The following is a 20,344-nucleotide window of genomic DNA, read 5'->3' on the forward strand; positions in this document are numbered from 1 at the left end:
TTCAGAGCAATATTGTGAGAGTCTGTTCCTACTTGATTTCACGGCGCTTTACACTGTTTAGGCGCCAAGATGATCTCGTCTGTGCGGAGCCAACGGAGTCGTCTCCCCAGTGGTATGCAGACGTGAGAGGCCGGTCGCAGAGACACCGTCTGCGGTGGGCGCCTACAGGCAGGAGGGGGCCGTCCGTTATAAGAGCGGCGCTCCGGGCCATCGCCCTGCAGTCCGCACACCGCAGCCATGGCCACCAGAAGCGGCCCACCGGCCGTGCTAGCGCTCCTGTGCGCGGTGAGTGCCAGCACGTTTACGAATTAATTGATCTGTTAAAAACCGTTGAAAAGCCAAGATCGGACAAACTACTTTTTAATTCAAGACAGTTAGCTGTCATCTTCAGGTCTTAAACATCTTTTTTGTAATAAAACATGTTCATTTTACACTGAACCTCATGTCAAATGTATAAAACTCAGCATATTGTAAACGTATGTCATCGCTAGAATATTTAAAACTATACAGCACCAGCCGGCCAGAGTGGCCGCGCGGTTCTAGGCGCTACAGTCTGGAACCGCGTGACCGCTACGGTCGCAGGTTCGAATCCTGCCTCGGGCATGAATGTGTGTAATGTCCTTAGGTCAGTTAGGTTTAAGTAGTTCTAAGTTCTAGGGGACTGATGACCACAGATGTTAAGTCGTATAGTCCTCAAAGCCATTTGAACCAATTTGTACACCACCTTGCATGTTTATAAATATTCTACCTCTGACTAATGTTTATAATGTGCTGAGTTTTATCCACTTGACATCTTGTGCACGAGATTCAGCGTAAAATGAACATGTTTTGTAACAAAAAAGTTTGTAAGACCTGAAGATGACAGCTAAGACTGTTGAAACTTGTTGTCTTGAATAAAAAAAAATATTTTCTCCGATCTCGGCTTTTGAACGGTTTTTAACAATTAAAGCAGATCGACCTTCAATATTCTCATAATTATAAAGTGAAGCCCCGTTTACACTAGCGATATTTTTTTTCTCGATTGACAGCTCGTGGCAGCTGATTGCTGAAGCGCCCATGCATATTATTCCTGCTCGCCCGCCAAGAGTTGTGTTTGTTAACGAGGTCTGTGATAAAAGTAGTGAGACTGATTTATTTTGCCTACCATAGTTCCTATTTTTTCAAAAAACAATATTTTCCGCTTCAACGTAGTTCCCTTCGGCAGCTACACAGCGGTGGAGTCGTTGTTCCCAGTCATGGTAGCAGCGCTGAAACGCTTCAGTTCTTAAAGCCTTTAACACGTTTTGAATGTCCTCCACAGTCCCAAAATGATGCTTTTTTAGACGTTTCTTCAGTTTCGAGAAAAGAAAAAAGTCCCAAGGACTCATAACAGGTGGATACAAGAGACTGTGAAAGAGCAGGAATGCCTGTTGAGGTCAAAAATTCCGTCATGGAAGCGGTAGTGTGACATGAGGCGTTGTCATGATGCAGCATTCACTTGTTTGCAATATCTGGTCTCACTAGCTTACCTTACAAGGATATCTTTGTAAAACACTTGGTTGACAGTTTGTCCTAGAAGAACAAATTCTTTATAAACGATACCCCTAATGTCAATAAAGCAGATCAGCATTGTTTTGAGCTTTCATTTGCTCATTCTAGTTTTTTGCTGTAGAGGAGGTCTCAGTGTGCCACTTCTCACTTTGCCATTTTATCTCAGGATGCACTCAAATATCCAAGATTCGTCGCCTGTGACCACACGACTGATACATTCTTGATCATTGGAAATTCTCTCAAGAAGATCTACGCACACGGTTCTTCGATAGCCCTTCTGCTCAGTCGTGATGCTTCTCTGCACCATTTTGGCACACACATTTCGCATGTGCAAAACTACGGGCGGTATTTGATATACAATGACAGTATTTAACAGGTTACCCATCGGCTTTATTGTTAAACATCGATCAGCTCTCACAAGACCACCCAGGCGTTCGAGTTTTCGTCCGTTTCTTGAAGTTGAAGGTCTCCCTGAGCAAGATTCATCTTCCAAAAATTATATGTGCCAGCGAAAAATGGCCGTCTCAAAAGTCTCGTGATGATTGTACGGAGCTGAAACTCGGACTGAGCTCCTGGAAGGGCTGAACACACTGGTCTACACAAGCAGAACAATACAGCGTTGCCAGATCGCTCACAATGTTCTCAGCCTCATTACTTTCCTTACATCCCTCCAACGCTTCAGCATCAAAACTGCGGATGTCTTGAATTATCACTATATGTACATCTGCATACAGCCTCCGCAAACCACACATGGGAGAGGACACTTATTGTGATATTACGTTTTTGGATTTCTTCCAGTTCCTGTCACATGTGCAGGGCGATAAGAATGACCACTTAAGTCTGATTTACATCGAGGGAACACATGTGAACGAAAATTCTCTCTGATACAAACGGTAGGCGAGCGCGAACGAACAGCATTTGGTCGTGTTCGGTACGAACTCGCCAGTGTTCGTTCGCCGTTCGCTGGATGTCGGGTCTTTTAGTGATCCATCAATTTAAGTTCGTGTCCTCTCCACTTCGGCCGTACAGAAATCTTTCATCTCGTACCTTATTTATTTTGTTGTTCAGACGAGTTGCGTTAGCCATGAAGTGATCTGAAGACAATATACATATGACTGGCAGAGAATTGACAAAGCTCTCAGGGAAGGAAGTGAGGAAGATTAGTGTTCCAACTCCTCCAAAAGGAGACGAGAGAAAGACGATAATTTCATCAGACAGCCGAGAACGGAGTGAATAAGCACAAGCTTTGTATTACTTTTTATTAAAAAGGAAATGCAGAGTAAATTTACTTGAAAACAACACAAGTGCAAATTTCTGTTACGCTGATTACAATTAAAAATATACGAAAGACGTCATCGTACTTGTTGCTGACGTTCATCGTAGCTGTAGCAACCTGACTGATTTATTACAGTTATTTCTGATGATAAGTAAAAAGAATTTTTTATTCGGGATCAAGCAATCTGCCCTCCAACAACCTGTGGCAGTCTTAATCAAGTAGCCTTTGTGACAAGTCGTGTGTACATTTCATGTTTCATTAATCTTATTTTATTGACGTTATCTTCTTTATACGTGCTTGAATAAAATCCTTGAAGTGCTCGGCATACGTCACTGCAAACATCAGAAACTGAGATATACTTTGACTAGCAGCTATTTAATTGCGAAATAACGACTAAAACTAAATTTTTCCAGTTTCTAATAACCATAGGGTTGTCTTGGTCGTCGGCGATTAGCGTTATGCTTTAAAATTACTCCTCACTTGTGATTATAAGGCAGTGAAAAACGTCAACTGGCATATGTGCAAAGTTTGTGAATAATGCTTAGGAAAGCAGGTGCTGCAATACAGTATTAAGTTCTCTATGTCCACGCATTTCACACTGTCGTAGAAGCTCAGACATCCAAGTTCTTCTTTTCCTACATCACTTTCCTTACTCCTTGTTAGCAGTGTGCTTGCCATGCAAAATAATCTTCTTTGCTATCAAAGTTTTGCATCATGGCTCTAATTAAACAGAGTGTTCCTTGAGGAATGGTGAATATTCAGGGATACAACAGAACGATCGTTCGAAGCAACGCAGTCTAGCAAACATGAGCTCTAAAATGCATACCTTAAGACCTATGGACGCTTGTTCAGTAGAAGAGATGTATTCACAGTATCGACCAAGAACAAGTATTCGTAGCTCTTAAGGTATGCAATTTAGAGCTCATGTCTACTGGACAATTTCTTTTTTTTTTTTTCTTTGTTTTTGTCCGTACTACTTCTCAGAATATGGAAAGCAAAGAGCTTTCTGTAGAAGACATTTGTTTCAAGGTACCGAAGATGAACAAGTGCTCACTGTTCTTAAAGTATGCATTTAAGGTCCATGTTTACTAACCTTTTTTGCTTCGAATAATCTTCCAGTCATATCCCTGAATATTCATCATTTCTCGTGGGACATAATGTATGGTGGAGAATCTTGTGTGCCGTTTATCAGCCCCACAAAAACAGTAACGCAGAATTCGTGGACTATGCTAGTTACGTACATCAACATCCAAATTCTGCAAACCACTGTGAAGTGCGTGGCAAAGGGTACATCCCATTGTATTTCACGTTCCATTCACATAAGGAGCGTGGGAAGAATAGCTGTTTAACTGTCTCTGTGCGCGCTGTAATTAATATAGTTTAAAATTGTACCGATACGTATTGGGTTGTAGTGTATTCCCAGAGTCATCATTTAAAGCCGGTTCTTGAAACTTTGGAAGTTGGCTTTCTCGGGATTGCCGCACGGGATTAGCCGAGCGGTCTAAGGCGCTGCAGTCATGGACTGTGCGGCTGATCCCGGCGGAGGTTCGAGTCCTCCCTCGGGCATGGGTGTGTGTGTTTGTCCTTGGGATAATTTAGGTTAAGTAGTGTGTAAGCGTAGGGACTAAGGAGCTTAGTAGTTAATCCCATAAGATTTCACACCCATTTGAACATTTTTTCTCGGGATTGTTTACCTCTGTCTTCGAGAGACTGCCACTTCCATTTGGTCAGTACCTCCTTGACATTCTTCTACGGGTCCAACAAACCTCTGTGACCATTCGTGCCGCCAATCTCTGTGTACACTGTCCCCTTCTAGAGTCGTATTTGGTACGGTCTCACAAACTTGAACACTATTTTAGGAAGGGACGCACGAATGATTTGTAAACGATCTCCTTTGTAGACCGCATTTCCTTAGTATTCTACCAATAAACCGAACTTATTCCACGTTCTCTTCCGTTTCCTCTACTGTAGTGCGCCTCCGTAGCGCAGCGGTAGCTGTACCGCCTACCACGCAAGGGGGCCCGGGTTCGATTCCCGGCAGGAGGGTGGGTGTTGTGGGTCTTTCATCTTTATTGACACGCAAGTCACCGACGTGGCGTCAACTAAAAAGACTTGCAATGCGGCGGCCGAACCCCGAAGGGGATATCCTGGCCAGTAAATGCGATACGCTCATTTCATTTTTTCCTCTAGTGTAACGCTTATTGACACATACAAGCGAAAGGTAGTGAACGCTGACTATATTTTTCCAGTATCGTGCCAGTGAACCGAAGTATGACACCTGCCTTAAGGTGCGAGTGACGCTATGAGATCATTCCATTCCATTTCCCCGCAAATTCATACGCCCAGATGTTTGTATGAGTTGACTGATTCTAATTGTGAACAATTTATATTTTAGTCATGGAACACTACGTTAGTTTTTTGTTTTTGTTTTGTTTTGTGAGGTTCATAATTTACGTTTAAATCAAGTTGGCAGTCTTTGCACCACTTTTAAATCTTTTCGAGATCTTGTTGAATAGTTCTGTAATTTCTTTATAGATAACTGCATCGACTGCGAAACTTCTGAGGTTACTGATAATATTGTGTGCCAGTTCATTAATGAACAACCCGGTTACAAACAGGTTTCCCTGGGGACGCCTGAAGTTGCTGATACGACTGTCGATGACTCTCCATCAAAGATAACATACTGCGTAAATTTTTACAGTAATCCTTTAATAGATTCTTAGTATCTCGTCAAACGTGCTACTTGATTAATACCTTCACCACACTTTAAATTTAAAGAATTTGCAGGTTCTCAGGGAACATGATAACGTATTACTGAAATGTGAAAATAATTCTCGCTCGTATTCAGTAGAGTTATTAGGCACATCCGCACAATACTAATCAGAAGCTATCGGTTTCCGATCAGAGGGCATCGTTGACATACTAGCTTTCGACGGGTGTCATTCTCAGCATCCTAAAGCCAACTGTGTTTCCCATAATGCCAATTTCAAAACACTATGGTACATTCTTCAAAATTTCCTTTTCAAAGGCTTTTCTGTCGTTTTCACCACTGGATATATCATATTTAATAATGTAAAATACTAGCGTTCGGCAAAGTATATTGTTACATTACGTATTGTTTTCTCTGCCGCGTTAGACAGTAAGACATCCTGAAGCGTCCCCTTTGAACAATTGTACAAGACTGTGCTTAAACTGACACACAATATTTTGTTAGCGCAACGCAATCTGACTTTCAAAATTCCCTACAAAAGAATGGCCCTGACTAACATTAAACTATACCTTTCACAAATCACTTACCTCACAAAAATCTTCGCTGCTCAAGCTACTGCAATACAGCGAGCGCCACTACTGCCAGCTAAATAAAAGATTCAAACTATGGAAGGCACTAACTACTGATAGGGATAGTTAGCAAATGAAAGATATTAATAGAGAACAAACAATGTATTTACCTTGATATCATCATATATAAATATAGCAGTTCATGACAAATTTCAAAACTCCGCCATCTCTCTCTCCACATCCACCACTGCTGGCGGCTCACCTCCAACTGCCCAACGCTACGCGCTGTTCACAGCCAGCTGCCTAACACTACAATGGCGAGTATTACAACAATGCAAAGCAGCCACAGACTGCACACAGCACAGCCAGTGATTTTCAATCCTTCCTGTTAAGACCTCGCCTCTTATCTTTCACTGCACCAAGATTTACATACGGAAATTCAAAGATTTCTTAGGGAGTAACCTCTTCAACAATGATTTCATGTAACTGTATATACGAAATAAAAATTGTACTCGATGATGAAAAGCGACAATTTTTCGAGAAACAGAGACACACTTGCACAATGCCAGAGAAGCATCACATATTTTCCAGTCTTATTGTTTAAAGTGTGTTAAGTAAGCAAAGATAACCAATACCTGTCCTACACATTTTGTATTGAACCTATCTAATTTAAAAGACGTCATGGTTCCTGTGAGGCAGTCTTCGTTGAATAAAATTGTTCGCTATTGCTCAGTTTCGACCTCTAGACATCATCAACTGCCTTGTACTACATACACACGCTTACAATGTCTAATGGCTTCTAGGGGCAACAGCCTTTATTTCAGCATTAAGAAATATGATCTTACGTTGAAGTTTTAACACATTGAATCAAATAATGAAGTTAGAAATTGTGTTGTGTCCTGAGTCAGCGTAGCACGTGGTCGCAAATTAGCCAGACTGCATTCATCTATTATTTGGGAATGAGAGCACTTTGCGACTTCCAATAAACTTTATACATAATTTCCACAACCTCAGCGAAACCATGACGGCGTCTAACCAATGTTTGATAGTTGCGGGGCCCAAGAAGAAGGAAAAACACATACTCTTTGCAATACTCATACACATTTTATGTGAGTTGCTGTTTTCCCCTTCTAGCTTGTCTGTTCCTTTGTTGTTTTATGCAATCACTCTGGCTTCATATGTCCTTGGACATTAGTATTTCACTGATACAACGACTGGACTGAACTTTTCATAAAGTAATCACGGTTTAAGATCGTCGATGTACCTTATCAACGTGGGAGTCACATGGCGGGGACTACTGATGGACGATAACGTCGATTCGGTGTTAGGTTCATACATGTACATGACTACTTCTCGTTTAAGTGTTTTCCAGAGGGTTCATAGAACCATTTTCATATAATTTCTTCACCATTCCACTCTCATATAGCACGTGAGAAAACTGGACGCCTGAATCTTTCCTACTTCAAGCTTTTGTGTTTTCCAAAGGGTACATAGAACCATTTTCATATAATTTCTCCACCATTCCACTCTCTAATAGCGCGTGAGAAAACTGGACGCCTAAATTTTGCAGTGTGACCTCTGATTTTTCTTATTTCATCACGATGATCCTCTCTCCCTGTCAGGTGGGAGTCAACAATGGATTTTGGCATTCTGACGAAAAAGTTATGGTTGAAATATCAGTAGTCGTACTGACTGCAACCCGAACTTGCTTATGATATCCGTCACACTCTCCCGCATTTCACGATAGTACAAAACGAGCTCCCCTTCTGCAACTGTTTCGATGTTCGCCGTCAATTTTGTCTTGTAATGATCGCACACCGCGTAGCAGTACGTCAGAACAGAATAGACAAGCGTCATATAGGCAGTGTCTTTAGTAGATAAACCACAAGAAGCAGGTACTTGAAATGGTTACACCAGTTTGTCACTTGTGAGCCGATGTCGTGAAGTTAATTACCCATGCCATAATTCGATTGTCGGTTATAAAGGTCGGTGCTTCTCGTGGTAACAGATTTAGTGTCCCACTAGTTCTACCTGTACGCCTCACGGACTTGTGCAAATGTTTCCAGTTGACGCAACTTGGACAGCTTGTTTGCAGGGTGTCTTGAGTGCAACTGTCTCGCGTAGATGATGACACTAACGAGTGAGCTGATAGTGTAGTATCGTGTTTTTGATGATGATAAAAGAAACGAAAAGGTGAATCCGGCAGAGGCACATCCTACCCGTCTCGAATGGCTCCAAAAGGATCGCCGCGCTTAACGCCCCCTTCCTATAGACAACCACCATCAACAGTGCCATATGTCCTCGCTTTATGAGACCCAGTGGAGAGGTTTGCAATTAACCAAGGAGTTTGGCGCAAAGTCCTGTGATTAGATATGGTATACCACCATTTCCCTTCCCCTTGCCACCTGACAAATGGCGATAAAATTTCTTTCGTAGCCAAATTTTGAAATATAAGTATTACCACCGAAAGGAATACCAACGCACAAACATATGCTACAACCTCGGATACATACACATTTCTGTAGATCGTAGGAGGCACAGCGTAAAGAGTAAGTATCAGCTTCGGTTTTTTTCAAAGGACCGTCCCCCGAATTCTCTAAACTGATTCGGATACCGAACCGTTCTTATTACGTGGAATATCTGAATCAAAAATCATGACATGAATCCGAATCCCGCTCTTTTGCATAAGTTTCTAGTGTCCTAAATAATGCTGTAGCGTCACTTTCATTACTTCAGTTTCGTAACATTGCTCTATTGACTTTCCTCCCTTGTCCCGTGTACTGGTAGAGTCACTCTTTTAGTAGCGTATAGTGTTGTACCCGTGCACTATGGTGTTTCTTGGTCGGTGTTTCAAACTCGTGACTGATATTAGAATCCCACGAAGGAATGAGCATGAAAAGTCGCCATAAGCAGATTCCGGAATTTTCTACTGTTTTTGTTGTTATGAGCCATGAACTAGTGTTTTGTGCAGCATTTGTAAATATTAGGAGCTCTACATATTTAAGCGCTGTATAATGTATAAAGATATTTGAATAATATTGATAATTGTTCAATTACAGAGTTTATGATGAGTAAATTCCAGTATATTTTTAAAATTAATTACATATGATGAGGGCAGTTAAGCCATACTTTTTCGGCCATGCATCATCTTGTGCCCTGCAATGGAGGAATTGCAAATGAACTGAGTTTCTTTAATGTCTTAACAATTCCCCCTATCTTGAAAATGGAAGTAACTGTTACTTGCCAGTCACTTTTAACTGGTTTTTGATAATATTTCTTAATTTGGTTTCACTTACTGGTTATTGGATCGGTGTGTAATAGATTAATAACGTAGCGCACTATTAAATTCGGTAATGACAAGATATTTTCGACTCCAACAATTTTAAATTTGAATAGAATATTTGTTCCTAGGTACATGACAGTATTGTACGTTGGAACAGTTTTTCACATTTGGAAGAACCTTGATTTACCGCAGTAATTTTAGTCGTTTCAGAAGAGATTGCAGCACTGATGAGCGAAACGTTATGCCCACCTGCTTAATAGCTTGTTTGTCCGTCTTTGGAACGAAATACATCACTGATTCTCCGTATCAGAGATCCGACAGTTTGTTGGTGGGTTTGTGGAGGTATGTGGCATTAGATATCTACGCACAGGTCATGTAATTCGCGTAAGTGACGGGCCGCTGATTTATCTATGCGGTGAAGGTACCCGATACCGACCAAGATGGATTCCATAAGATTTACATCAGGCGAATTTGGTCGCCGAGACATCAACGTGAGTTCACTATCACTACGTTTACGTTGAACATATATTCCTGAACACGGAAACCGTTTTTCGTTGTCGTGTTTAAATGTTAAGGCCTGAAGCCGATTTTTAGCCTAGTTAAATATGACTGCTGGAAAGCAGCTTTTCCCTTTTCCGATTTAGTTAGCACATCGCTATTTCTGTTCAATTAAATATTAGAAGTAGACAGCTTCACGCTCAATGTAATATTTATACGTCTCCTTCACTGTGGAAAAAGTCACTTCGTCCATATCAGCCGAATTTTTTTATTAAATCAACTCGTAACCTGACAGCCCAAATACGTTTCAAAAATGGTTGTACGTTTACATGGTAGCGGAAATCGATTGTGGAAGTGGAAAAGCGGCAAAAAGAAGCAGATTTCCATAATCGATTTTGAGTGTTTACATGACTAACCAGAAGCCGTATTGGGAAATCGGTTTACGAAATCCGGTTATGGGAGCCCCTTATAAACATGGTGCATAATGCTCCTCAAACCACTGTAGCACGGTTCTGGCGCCGAAACACGGACAATTATGCTGAAAGATGACATCGCTGTCGGGGAAGACATCAAGCACGAAGGGATGCAGGTAGTTCGCAGCTGTCAGCGTATCTTCGATTACTGCCACAGGTCCCGTGCAGGCGCAGGAGAATGTCTCCCATAGCCCAAAATTGCTGCCACCAGCCTGCGACCATGGCGCGCTGTACGTTTCGAGCCGCCGTTCACCTCGATGACGGCGTTTGGGGAGACGGCCAGTGACCTAGTGTAGCAAAAATGTGATTCACCCGAATTGTCGACACGTTTCCATTGATCGACGGTCGAATCTCGGTGGTCCCTTGATCACTGAAATTGTAATTGATGATGTCGTTGGGTCAACATGTAGACACATAGGGGTGGTCTGCTGCGGAGCTCCATGTTCAGCAATGTACGATGAATGGTGCGCTCCGAAACACTTGTGCGTGCGCCACCATTATGCTCTTTCGAGAGAGACACCACAGATTATCAACTATCCTACTTTACAGAACAGACAAGTCTCCGAACCCCACGTTCTGTGAGCAGCCGTGTACATCCAACCATTTAGCGCCTAGCTGTAGTTTCGCTATCCTACCTCTTTCCGTGGATGTCCACACATTAGCACGCGAAGATTCGACCAACGTACTCATTCAGAGGCTCTGAGTAATAATAATCTGCTCTTTGTCAAAGTCCTTATCTCAATGGAGTCCATATCTTCGCTTGGGTGATCCCCCGTCCGTGTCTGCTCCGCTTAATACTTTTTTACTGAGTCACGTTCCTGCAACTCCACCAGACGGCATCAAACGCTGCGGTGAGCAGTGGTCGTAGTGTTTTGCCTCATCAGTGTAAAGTGAGTGCAATCGTTTGATAATGAAAGTTGAAAATAATTTACACTTCTATTACAGGGCTGAGAAGAGGCGGAAGTGTGAATAGTGTTCTATTCTCCTTAATTAGCGGTTTAGATTTAATTCATCTCTCCCATATCAATTACGACAGGTATACTACTCTCGCTTTGCTTCCAAATTTTAAATTCGACGGGAGGATCTGCTTTCCTTCGCCTGTATTTGGCGCCCTTTCTTTCTTTGCAAAAACAGACATAATGTCTTATCGGATAACAGCAATCAGTGATTTTATAACGTTACTTAAAATCCGTCTTGATTGCAATTTTTTTTATTATTCATATGACCGGTTTCGGTTCATTCAGAACCATCTTCAGATCTGATATTTCAGTTACAGGAGTAACCCGTCCAAATCCAGCAACTTTCTTTTTTTTTATGTGACGTAGCATGTGAAAGTTGCTGGATTTGGACGGGTTACTTCTGTAACTGAAATATCAGATCTGAAGATGGTTCTGAATGAACCGAAACCGGTCATATGAATAATTAAAAAAATTTGCAATCAAGACGGATTTTAAGTAACGTTATAAAGCCCTTTCTTTCGTTACACAGCATTAATTTCTGTGCTTCGTAAGAGCACCACCCGATCCGCACCAAGGAACAGGAAGCGCCGCTGCGACGCGAACAGAAAGTCGTATCAGGTGCCGGCGGCTTTCTCCGGGCAGACAAGGCAAAACACAATAAGAGCACTCACAGACCTGCGGTATGCTCTACATAAGTCAGCCTCGTATTGAGACGTTCCCACTAAAATGTGTCATCACTGAGTCGTAATCACCTCTGCATCCGAAATGCTTAAGGCAGGCTTGTGTGATGGCTCTCGACTAATCCGTTGCTAATCCTGGTGCAGGACGAACTGTTTCGTCGCCAGTGTTTGGCTGGTAGTTCCTGAAAACCAGACCTCGCACCAATATCATGCGTTAAATTCAAAACATCAAGGCAATGACTCACAAAGTGACTGTCTGTGACAATGTTGTCGGTGATCCATCAGTCAGTTTGAGGTGTTTTGCTCGGCAGTGTAAATGAAATGTGCATTGGAGAGGATATACATCAGGCAACAGTATGCAGACCTTTTACAACTCTACCGTCCCTCAAAAAACGTGAAATAACCTATCCCGCCCTTGGTATGCGACAGTGAAAAGACGTCTGCACTCTTCACCAACACCAGCCACGTAAGTAAACAACTCTCCACCTGAAGATGATTGTGTGCACCATTCGAAACGTGTAGTGGAAAAATAAACAAGTGACTGACGCAGAGCCGCGCGGGATTAGCCGAGCGGTCAAGGCGCTGCAGACATGGGCTGTGCGGCTGGTCCCGGCGGAGGTTCGAGTCCTCCCTCGGGCATGGGTGTGTGTGTTTGTCCTTAGGATAATTTAGGTTAAGTAGTGTGTAAGCTTAGGGGCTGATGACCTTAGCAGTCAAGTCCTGTGTCATTTGAACATTTTTTACTGACGCAGAAACTGTTTTATTTGTATCCGTCATCTAGCTGGTATCTTATTCATTATTCTCAGTTGTGCGACTGTTTTCATGATTCGTGCCAGAACGCCACAGTACGTAATCGACGGAAAATCTTCGAGTAAAACAGAAGTGATATGTGGCATTCCCCAAGAAAGTGTTACAGGCCCTCTGCAGTTGCTCATCTACGCAAACGATGGAGGAGACAATCTGAGCAGCCCTCTTAGGCTTATAAAGTCATCAGAGGATCAAAGAAAATTGCAAAACGATTTAGACAAGATATCTGTATAGTGCGATAAGTGGCAATTGATTCCAAATAATGAAAATTGTGAAGTCATTCACATGCGCGCTAAAAGGAATCTCTTAAATTTCGGTTACAGGATAAAACGCACAAATCTAAAGGTTGTAAATTCTACTAAATACCAAGGGATTACACGTACTAATAACTTAAATTGGAACGATCAAATAGATAACGTTGTGGAGAAAGCAACGAAAGACTGCGATTTATTGGCAGAGCACCCAGAAAATGTGACATAGTTACTAAAGAGACTGCCTACACTACGATTGTTCACTCTCTTCTGGAGTATTGCCATGCGGGGTGGAATCCTCATCAAATAGGATAGACGGAGGACAGCGAAGACGTTCAAAGAAGGGCAGCTCGTTTTGTACTATCGTGAAATAGGGGAGAGAGTGCCACGGATATGGTACGCGAAATGGTGTGGCAGTCGTTAAACCAAAGGCGTTTTTCGTTGCAGAAGGACCTTCTCACAGCACTTCAATCATCAACTTTCTCCTCAGGGTGTGAAAACATTTTGGTGCCACCCACTTACATAGGGACAAATGACCATAATAATAAAAGAAGAGAATTCAGAGTTCGCACGGAAAGATTTAAGTTTTCGTTTTTACCCGCACGCTGTTCAAGAGTGAAACGGTAGAGAACTACAGTAGCTTGAAGGTGGTTTGATGAACTCTCTACCAGGCACTTAATCGTGCATTGTAGATTAATTATATATGTGTAGCTGTAGGTGTAGATTCCTTCTGGTGCATCCTCTATTGCCGGCCGCTGTGGTCGAGCGGTTCTAGGCGCTTCAGTCCGGAACCGCGCTGCTGCTACGGTCGCAGGTTCGAATCCTGTCTCGGGCATGGATGTGTGTGATGTTCTTAGGTTAGTTGGATTTAAGTAGTTCTAAGTCTAGGGGACTGATGACCTCAGATGTTAAGTCACATAGTGATTAGAGGCATTTGAACCATTTTGCGTCCTTTATCAAGCAGTCTCCATTCTTCCAGAGTCTTAACCAATTTGTTTTCCTCATCTTAATTGTCTTTTCTCGTTCACTCTCTGTCACAGAATCTCGTTCCTTACATAATTTGTCCATTTCACATATTTTTTCCTTCTCCAAATTCATATCTCAAAAGCCTCGAAGCGTTTCTCATCTCTCTGTTGAAGTGTTCACATTCCAGCACCATACACGGCAACACTCTATGCAAAACTCTTAACTAATGTTTTCCTCATATGCTTACTTCATGGAACACAGAAAACACTCACCCTTTCGTCAAAACTTTCTTGTGCAACAGCTATCCTTTTTTTAAAATTTCCATATTATACGCCATGTTATAAGTTATTTTGCATCTTGAATGCCTAAAGTTATCAACTTGTTCCTCTAATACAAGTAATATTTTCTTAAGTTTCTATGTTCCTATTCTTAATCTTCCTTTTTCTTTGTTTCACTGGGATCTCCGTTAGATCTCCCAGCGAAGCGTCGAAAATGGGGAGACATTTTTCACTCGGCATTAATTTTTACCTTGGAAGGCTTCATCATGCTACTTGTAACATTTTTCTCGTGACCTTGTAAATGTGGTAGTTTCTCGTTGCTTCCTATATACCATAAGGACCCCCTCAGATCGCCTTTAGTGACCACCCACAGCATGGAGAGCAGACATCACCGGATGTTTTCCAGTTAACAGTTACGGTGCTACTACAGTCCCTTGAGGTACTCCTCGAATTACACTGATGAAAAAAAAAAACAAAAAAACGCAAAACCAAGGAGCTGTGCTGCATAACCAGAGTTGATAGGCGTACAAGCGCCTCTGTGAGGATTCAAATCACGTTTGCTTTAAATATACGCTGTAACGATCGTGAGCGTTTGACATTGGAACTGGTGAATTGGTGTTTGTCAAGAATGACTTCAAGGCGACGAAGACGCCATTATCAGCACCTCACTGAGTTTGAACGAGATCGTGTGATCGGGATAAGAGAAGCTGGATGTTCCTTCTGCGACACTGCAGAAAGCCTTGGCCTGAATGCAGCGACTGTACGTGACTGCTGGCATCACTGGTGACGAGAATGTACGGTCACAAGAAGACCGAATTCCGGACGGCTAAGTGGGAAGACCGTCGTGTTCGGCGTTGGCTCTGTAGTACAGTACTGCCTCTGCAGCAGCAATTTGAGCAGCAGTTGGCATCACAGAGACACAAAGGACTGTTAGAAATCGATTGTTTCAAGGACAAATCCGAGCCAGACGCCCTGTCGCGTGCATTCCACAGACCCCAAATGACGGCGTTTGTGACGTCAGTGGTGCCAAGTGAGACCTCGTTGGAGGGCAGGGTGGAGGTCTGTTGTGTTTTGTGATGGAATCTGGTTCTGCCTCAGTGCCAGTGATGGCCGTGTGTTGGTTATGAGGAGCCCAGTTGAGGGCCTGCAACCACGTATACCTGGAGTTATTGTCTGGGGTGAGATTTCGTATGACAGCAGGATCACTCTCGAGGTTATCCCTCGCACCGTGACTGCAAAACTGTAGGTCAGTCTGGTGATTCGACCTGTTGTGCTGTCACTGACGCACTGACGAACAGCATTCCTGGCGGTGTTTTTCAACAGGATAACGTTCGTCCACATACCGCTGCTGTACCCAGCATGCTCTACCGAGTTTCGACATGTTGCCCTGGCCGGCTCGATCACCAGCTCTGTCTCCAGTCGAGCACGTATGTGGTATCTTTGAACAACGACTCCAATGTCATCCATGAACAGCAGTAACAAACATAGAATTCCATCCCACAAACCGACATCCGGCGCCTGTACAACACAATGCATGCATGTTTCCATGCTTGCGTGCAACATTCTCGCGGTTACACCGGTTATTAATGTACCAGCATTTCACATTTCCAATGGCTTATCTCGCTCTTACATTAACCTGTGATCTTGCAGTGTTAATCATTTAAATATGTTAGATAGAAGAGATAGAAAAGATCCAACGGAGAGCAGCGCGCTTCGTTACATGATCATTTAGTAATCGCGTAACGTTACGGAGATGATAGATAAACTCCAGTGGAAAACTCTGCAAGAGAGAGACTCAGTAGCTCGGTCGGTACGGGCTTCTGTTGAAGCTTCGAGAACATACCTTCACCGAGGAGTCAAGCAGTATATTGCTCCCTCCTACGTATATCTCGCGAAGAGACCATGAGGATAAAATTAGAGACATTAGAGCCCACACAGAGGCATACCGAGAATCTTTCTTTCCACGAACAGTACGAGACTGGAATAGAAGGGAGAACCGGTAGAGGTACTCAATGTACCCTCCGCCACACACCGTCAGGTGGCTTGCGGAGTATGGATCTAGATGTAAATGTACCCAGACAAATGTATTCTCGAAATTTCGTTACTCTCCGTAATTATTATTAGGTGGTACAATTTCTTTTTCATCAGTGTACTTTACGTCTGACGTTATAGCGCATCCTTCTGACCCAGGAAAACCTCGCAGTTCATCTGCATTATCGTCGTAGAAAGTAGAGCTCTTGGTAAAGAATTGATACAATTATATTTTTTCAAAAAATATCGATATATATTGCCGATATTTTACTCCTGTATATCGATATCAAAGTGGCAATATCAAGTGCGGATATTTTTATTTTATATTACATTTTTTCACAATTTTCGGTAAGTATTTGAAGTTGTCCTGTTGAAATTATAGTAGAACACAATTTTACTTTCACTGTGTGAAGGACTCTTACTACTTTTTGAGGTTTCATCACGTCCAATCTTTCACTCTGTCTGTGTGAAGCAAGTATATGTGGCACAAAAGCAGAGGGTGGTGGTGATTGATTTGAAGAGGGGGACCAAACAGTGACGTCATCGTTCCCATTGGATTGGAGAAGGACGGGGAATGAAGTCGGCGGTGATCTTTCAAAGGAACCATCCCGGAATTTGCCTGAAGCGATTTAGGGAAATCAAGGTAAACCTAATTCAAGATTGCGGGACGCGGGTTTCAACCGTCGTCCTCCCGTCCAGTGTGGTAATCACTGCACCACCTCGCTCGGTACAGAAGCAAAAGAAGTCCGATTGTAGTGGGGGGTGGCCGTGTGAATGGAATAACAAGACTTCCGCTGTGAAGAAATAGCAGACCAGTAACATTAAAAAACAATTTTTAACGCACTAAGTGTGCTATTTCTTCACATCAGCATTCTTCAAAAACAGTCGCTGAAAATGATGAACAAAACACTAAACGACAAGATTGGTCTTTGCGGTGGTCGGACACATGTGAGGGGAAATGCTGACGCAATCGTCGCTACCAACAGAAACTGCAATGTTGAACTTCACCACGCAATTTTGACACTACAACTGCTAGGTCGCTAGCGTTGGCAGAAATGAAAAAAAAAATGAAAAAAAAAAACAACGAAGTCGACATTAAGTGCTCCAGACAAACCCGATATGTGACTAAACCGAACGATGGACCCACTGGACACCTTTTATTGTGCCGCTTACGCGCAGTTACCATTGTTTGCAAAGTGATTATCTCGAAGCGTGAAGGTGAATCGTTTTGCTTTCAGTTCTTGCTCTAAAGGGAATAGGTAGGTTGCTAACTTGTTGATGATGTACAGTAGGAGAACTCGGGGCAGAACGGGATGGCGGGGCACAATGGGAAATTGGTCTTTTCTAGACTGGACGGTGTTGCAATCTGATGTATGGGCATGTAACTATTTCTCCGAATGGAAGGGAAGTGAGGGCAGCCATTCTGATTTAGTTTGAAGCGCGAGATCTAAGTGAATTGTTGTCCGTCACGTTACCGCTTGCGTTGTTCTAACGTTTAGTGAATTTCAACGCCAGGTAAGCTGTTAATTGTTAATTGTGTACCCTAAAATGACACATTCCCTTCAAGCGCATGGCATTTGTTATACTTCAGTTATTTAATGCGTTTAAATACGTCAGTTATTACACTCCATAAAAGTTGTTAACATCGAAAGTGCTGTTGGGGCGGAACGGGACGGGGCAGAATGGGATAGTGTCCCGTTCTGCCCCGTCATATTTTGATGCAAGTAGAAAGCAAATCCAGCCTGGATGTTCATGGATGCCAGACTCTCCCAAGCAGCTATGTTCGCCGAACAACTCAGCTTTCCAGAAATCGCCCGAGGCTGTTATTCCAATCCCACTAATCTGTCAAAATACACGGCGGACTACAAGACGAAAAGGAAAAACCGTCGTATTAACAGATTCTCCTTATAAGAAGGAACTGCAGAATGCTGTCGCACGTAAAGTAGGTATACAGAAAGGAGGAGGGGGCACAAATATAAACAACGTCAGGACAGAGACGTCAGGCGCAATGCAACTTAAGGTAAAAATATCAAACTATACGCCCAAAAAAACCAAAACAGAGGACTTCAGAGACCTTAAGAAAAATAAAAGGAAGAAGATGATGGACAAGAGAGAATCAGAGAGAGAGGATGCTGTGTGTGTCTACTGTGGGGACTTCTACTCCGTTTCTAATGAGGGCTGGGTCGCATACCAGAGTGTGCACACAATTCGTGTGCTGGCATAGACAGTGAAGATGAAATACTGATTTGTGACTATTCTCGAAAGGGATAGTAATTAGTGGTTCAAAAATGACTCTGAGCACTATGGGACTTAAAATCTGTGGTCATCAGTTCCCTAGAACTTAGAACTACTTAAACCTAACTAACCTAAGGACACCACACACATCCATGCCCGAGGCAGGATTCGAACTTGCGACCGTAGCGGTCACGCGTTTCCAGACTGAAGCGCCTAGAACCGCACGGCCGCAACGGCCGGTAATAGTTGCTGGTTATTAAGCACTGTACATTTTTCAGAATGACATTAAAGTATTTTCTTATCTTGAAGAATGACTTTTTAATTGTTTAAATTACACAGTCCTTAGTCTGAATTGCCTGTTATACAACATTTTGTCGTAGTTTCATACGATATCAGCAATTCAAATTCAACGTTTGTGCAACAATTTAACAAAAAATACCCTTGACCCATTCTGCCCCGTGGGTGCGGCGGAACGGGAAATATGCAAGACTTTCTTTGAAAAATTGTAAAAAATGCAAAATGTATTGTTTTAAGTGATTTTAAAATAAGGTACATTAGGTTACACTACAAGGTGTTTTTTTATCACTTGAAGAACTGTTTCCTTGTGTTCCCTTATTTTATAGAAATTGTTAAACATTAAGTATCCCGTTCCGCCCCGAGTTCCCCTATATCTAATAATAAATAAGAAGCCGGCCGGAGTGGCCGACCGGTTCTAGGCGCTACAGTCTGAAACCGCGCGACCGCTACGGTCGCAGGTTCGAATCCTGCCTCGGGCATGGATGTGTGTGGTGTCCTTAGGTTAGTTAGGTTTAAGTAGTTCTAAGTTCTAGGGGACTGATGACCTCAGATGTTAAGTCCCATAGTGCTCAGAGCCATTTTTAGCCAATAAATAAGAACTTACACAGCTTTAAAATTGGCAGCATATTTACGATGTGCAGTCAATATTATTTATAGGCCGGTTTGTCAATATTTCATCCGTCGATATATCGATACTTTTCCTTGATGCATCAATAGCCGGTCATGAGTTTTTATGAATATCGATATATCGGATTCCCGAAATTTTTAATGGTGTCAATAGTCCTAGTAGCAAGGTAAGGAGAGTGGACGATGTGACAGGGGTGACGGCGGTGGCGGGCAGAGAGCGCCAGCGCCAGGTGAGCGGGCTCCGCGGTGGTTCTCCGCCGCTTTCGCGCCTCTGCACACCACCTCGTCCCACCGGCGCACATTGTGTCTGTTCCGCTCCAGCGGGCGAGGAGGCGGCGGCGCAAAAAGCCGACACGGGAAAGGCTGGCTGCCCGGCCGCGAGCGCCCCGTCCCACCGCGCTCCACCCTTTCGCGGGTGCTGAGCCTTCTTCGCGCCGCGCCGCGCCGCTCAGGAATGCGAGCGGACTTCCTGGTAGAAGCCGACGGCCGGCTCCTCTCACCTTTTCTTCGTCGGCTAGTTCCTCCGGCGTTTTGTAACTACGTTGCGCAACTAGATCCTCCAGTGGTGCGCATCTTCATTTCTTCTCAGATTCCAACTTCTGCCAGCGAACTTTTTGATCGTCTGGACAGCGACTGCGAACTGGTCTGTGCGGTTTTGCATCAGACTGCCAATACGGTTTCCAGCTGTGCATTTTGGAGAAGGCTAGAAAAGTCCTCACTGTACACTACGTTTTCCTGTGTTAAAATGGGCGCTATCTGCGTCACTTAGGAAGGCCCAGTTCCGAGTCATTCTGCGCGTCCTCTTCCATTAACCACTGCCAGCCAGAAAGATACATTCTCTTTCCATGTGGCTGTACTGTGTTCATCATAAGAA

At 43.1% G+C, this 20,344-nt stretch overlaps 1 protein-coding gene across 2 annotated transcripts in view; it reads left to right on the top strand.

The window, feature by feature from the left end:
• The first annotated feature begins 231 nt into the window (after positions 1-231).
• The window catches only part of LOC126418691 (hornerin-like), a 92,985-nt gene continuing 72,872 nt past the window's right edge, over positions 232-20,344 (top strand). For both annotated transcript variants that reach the window (XM_050085589.1, XM_050085595.1), the window contains exon 1: positions 232-285. In XM_050085589.1, the coding sequence (XP_049941546.1) occupies positions 238-285 (48 nt within the window). In that variant the 5' untranslated portion in view covers positions 232-237. The remainder of the gene's footprint in view (positions 286-20,344) is intronic.

Source organism: Schistocerca serialis, chromosome 1 (genome assembly GCF_023864345.2).
Source record: "Schistocerca serialis cubense isolate TAMUIC-IGC-003099 chromosome 1, iqSchSeri2.2, whole genome shotgun sequence".
Lineage (NCBI taxonomy): Eukaryota > Metazoa > Arthropoda > Insecta > Orthoptera > Acrididae > Schistocerca > Schistocerca serialis.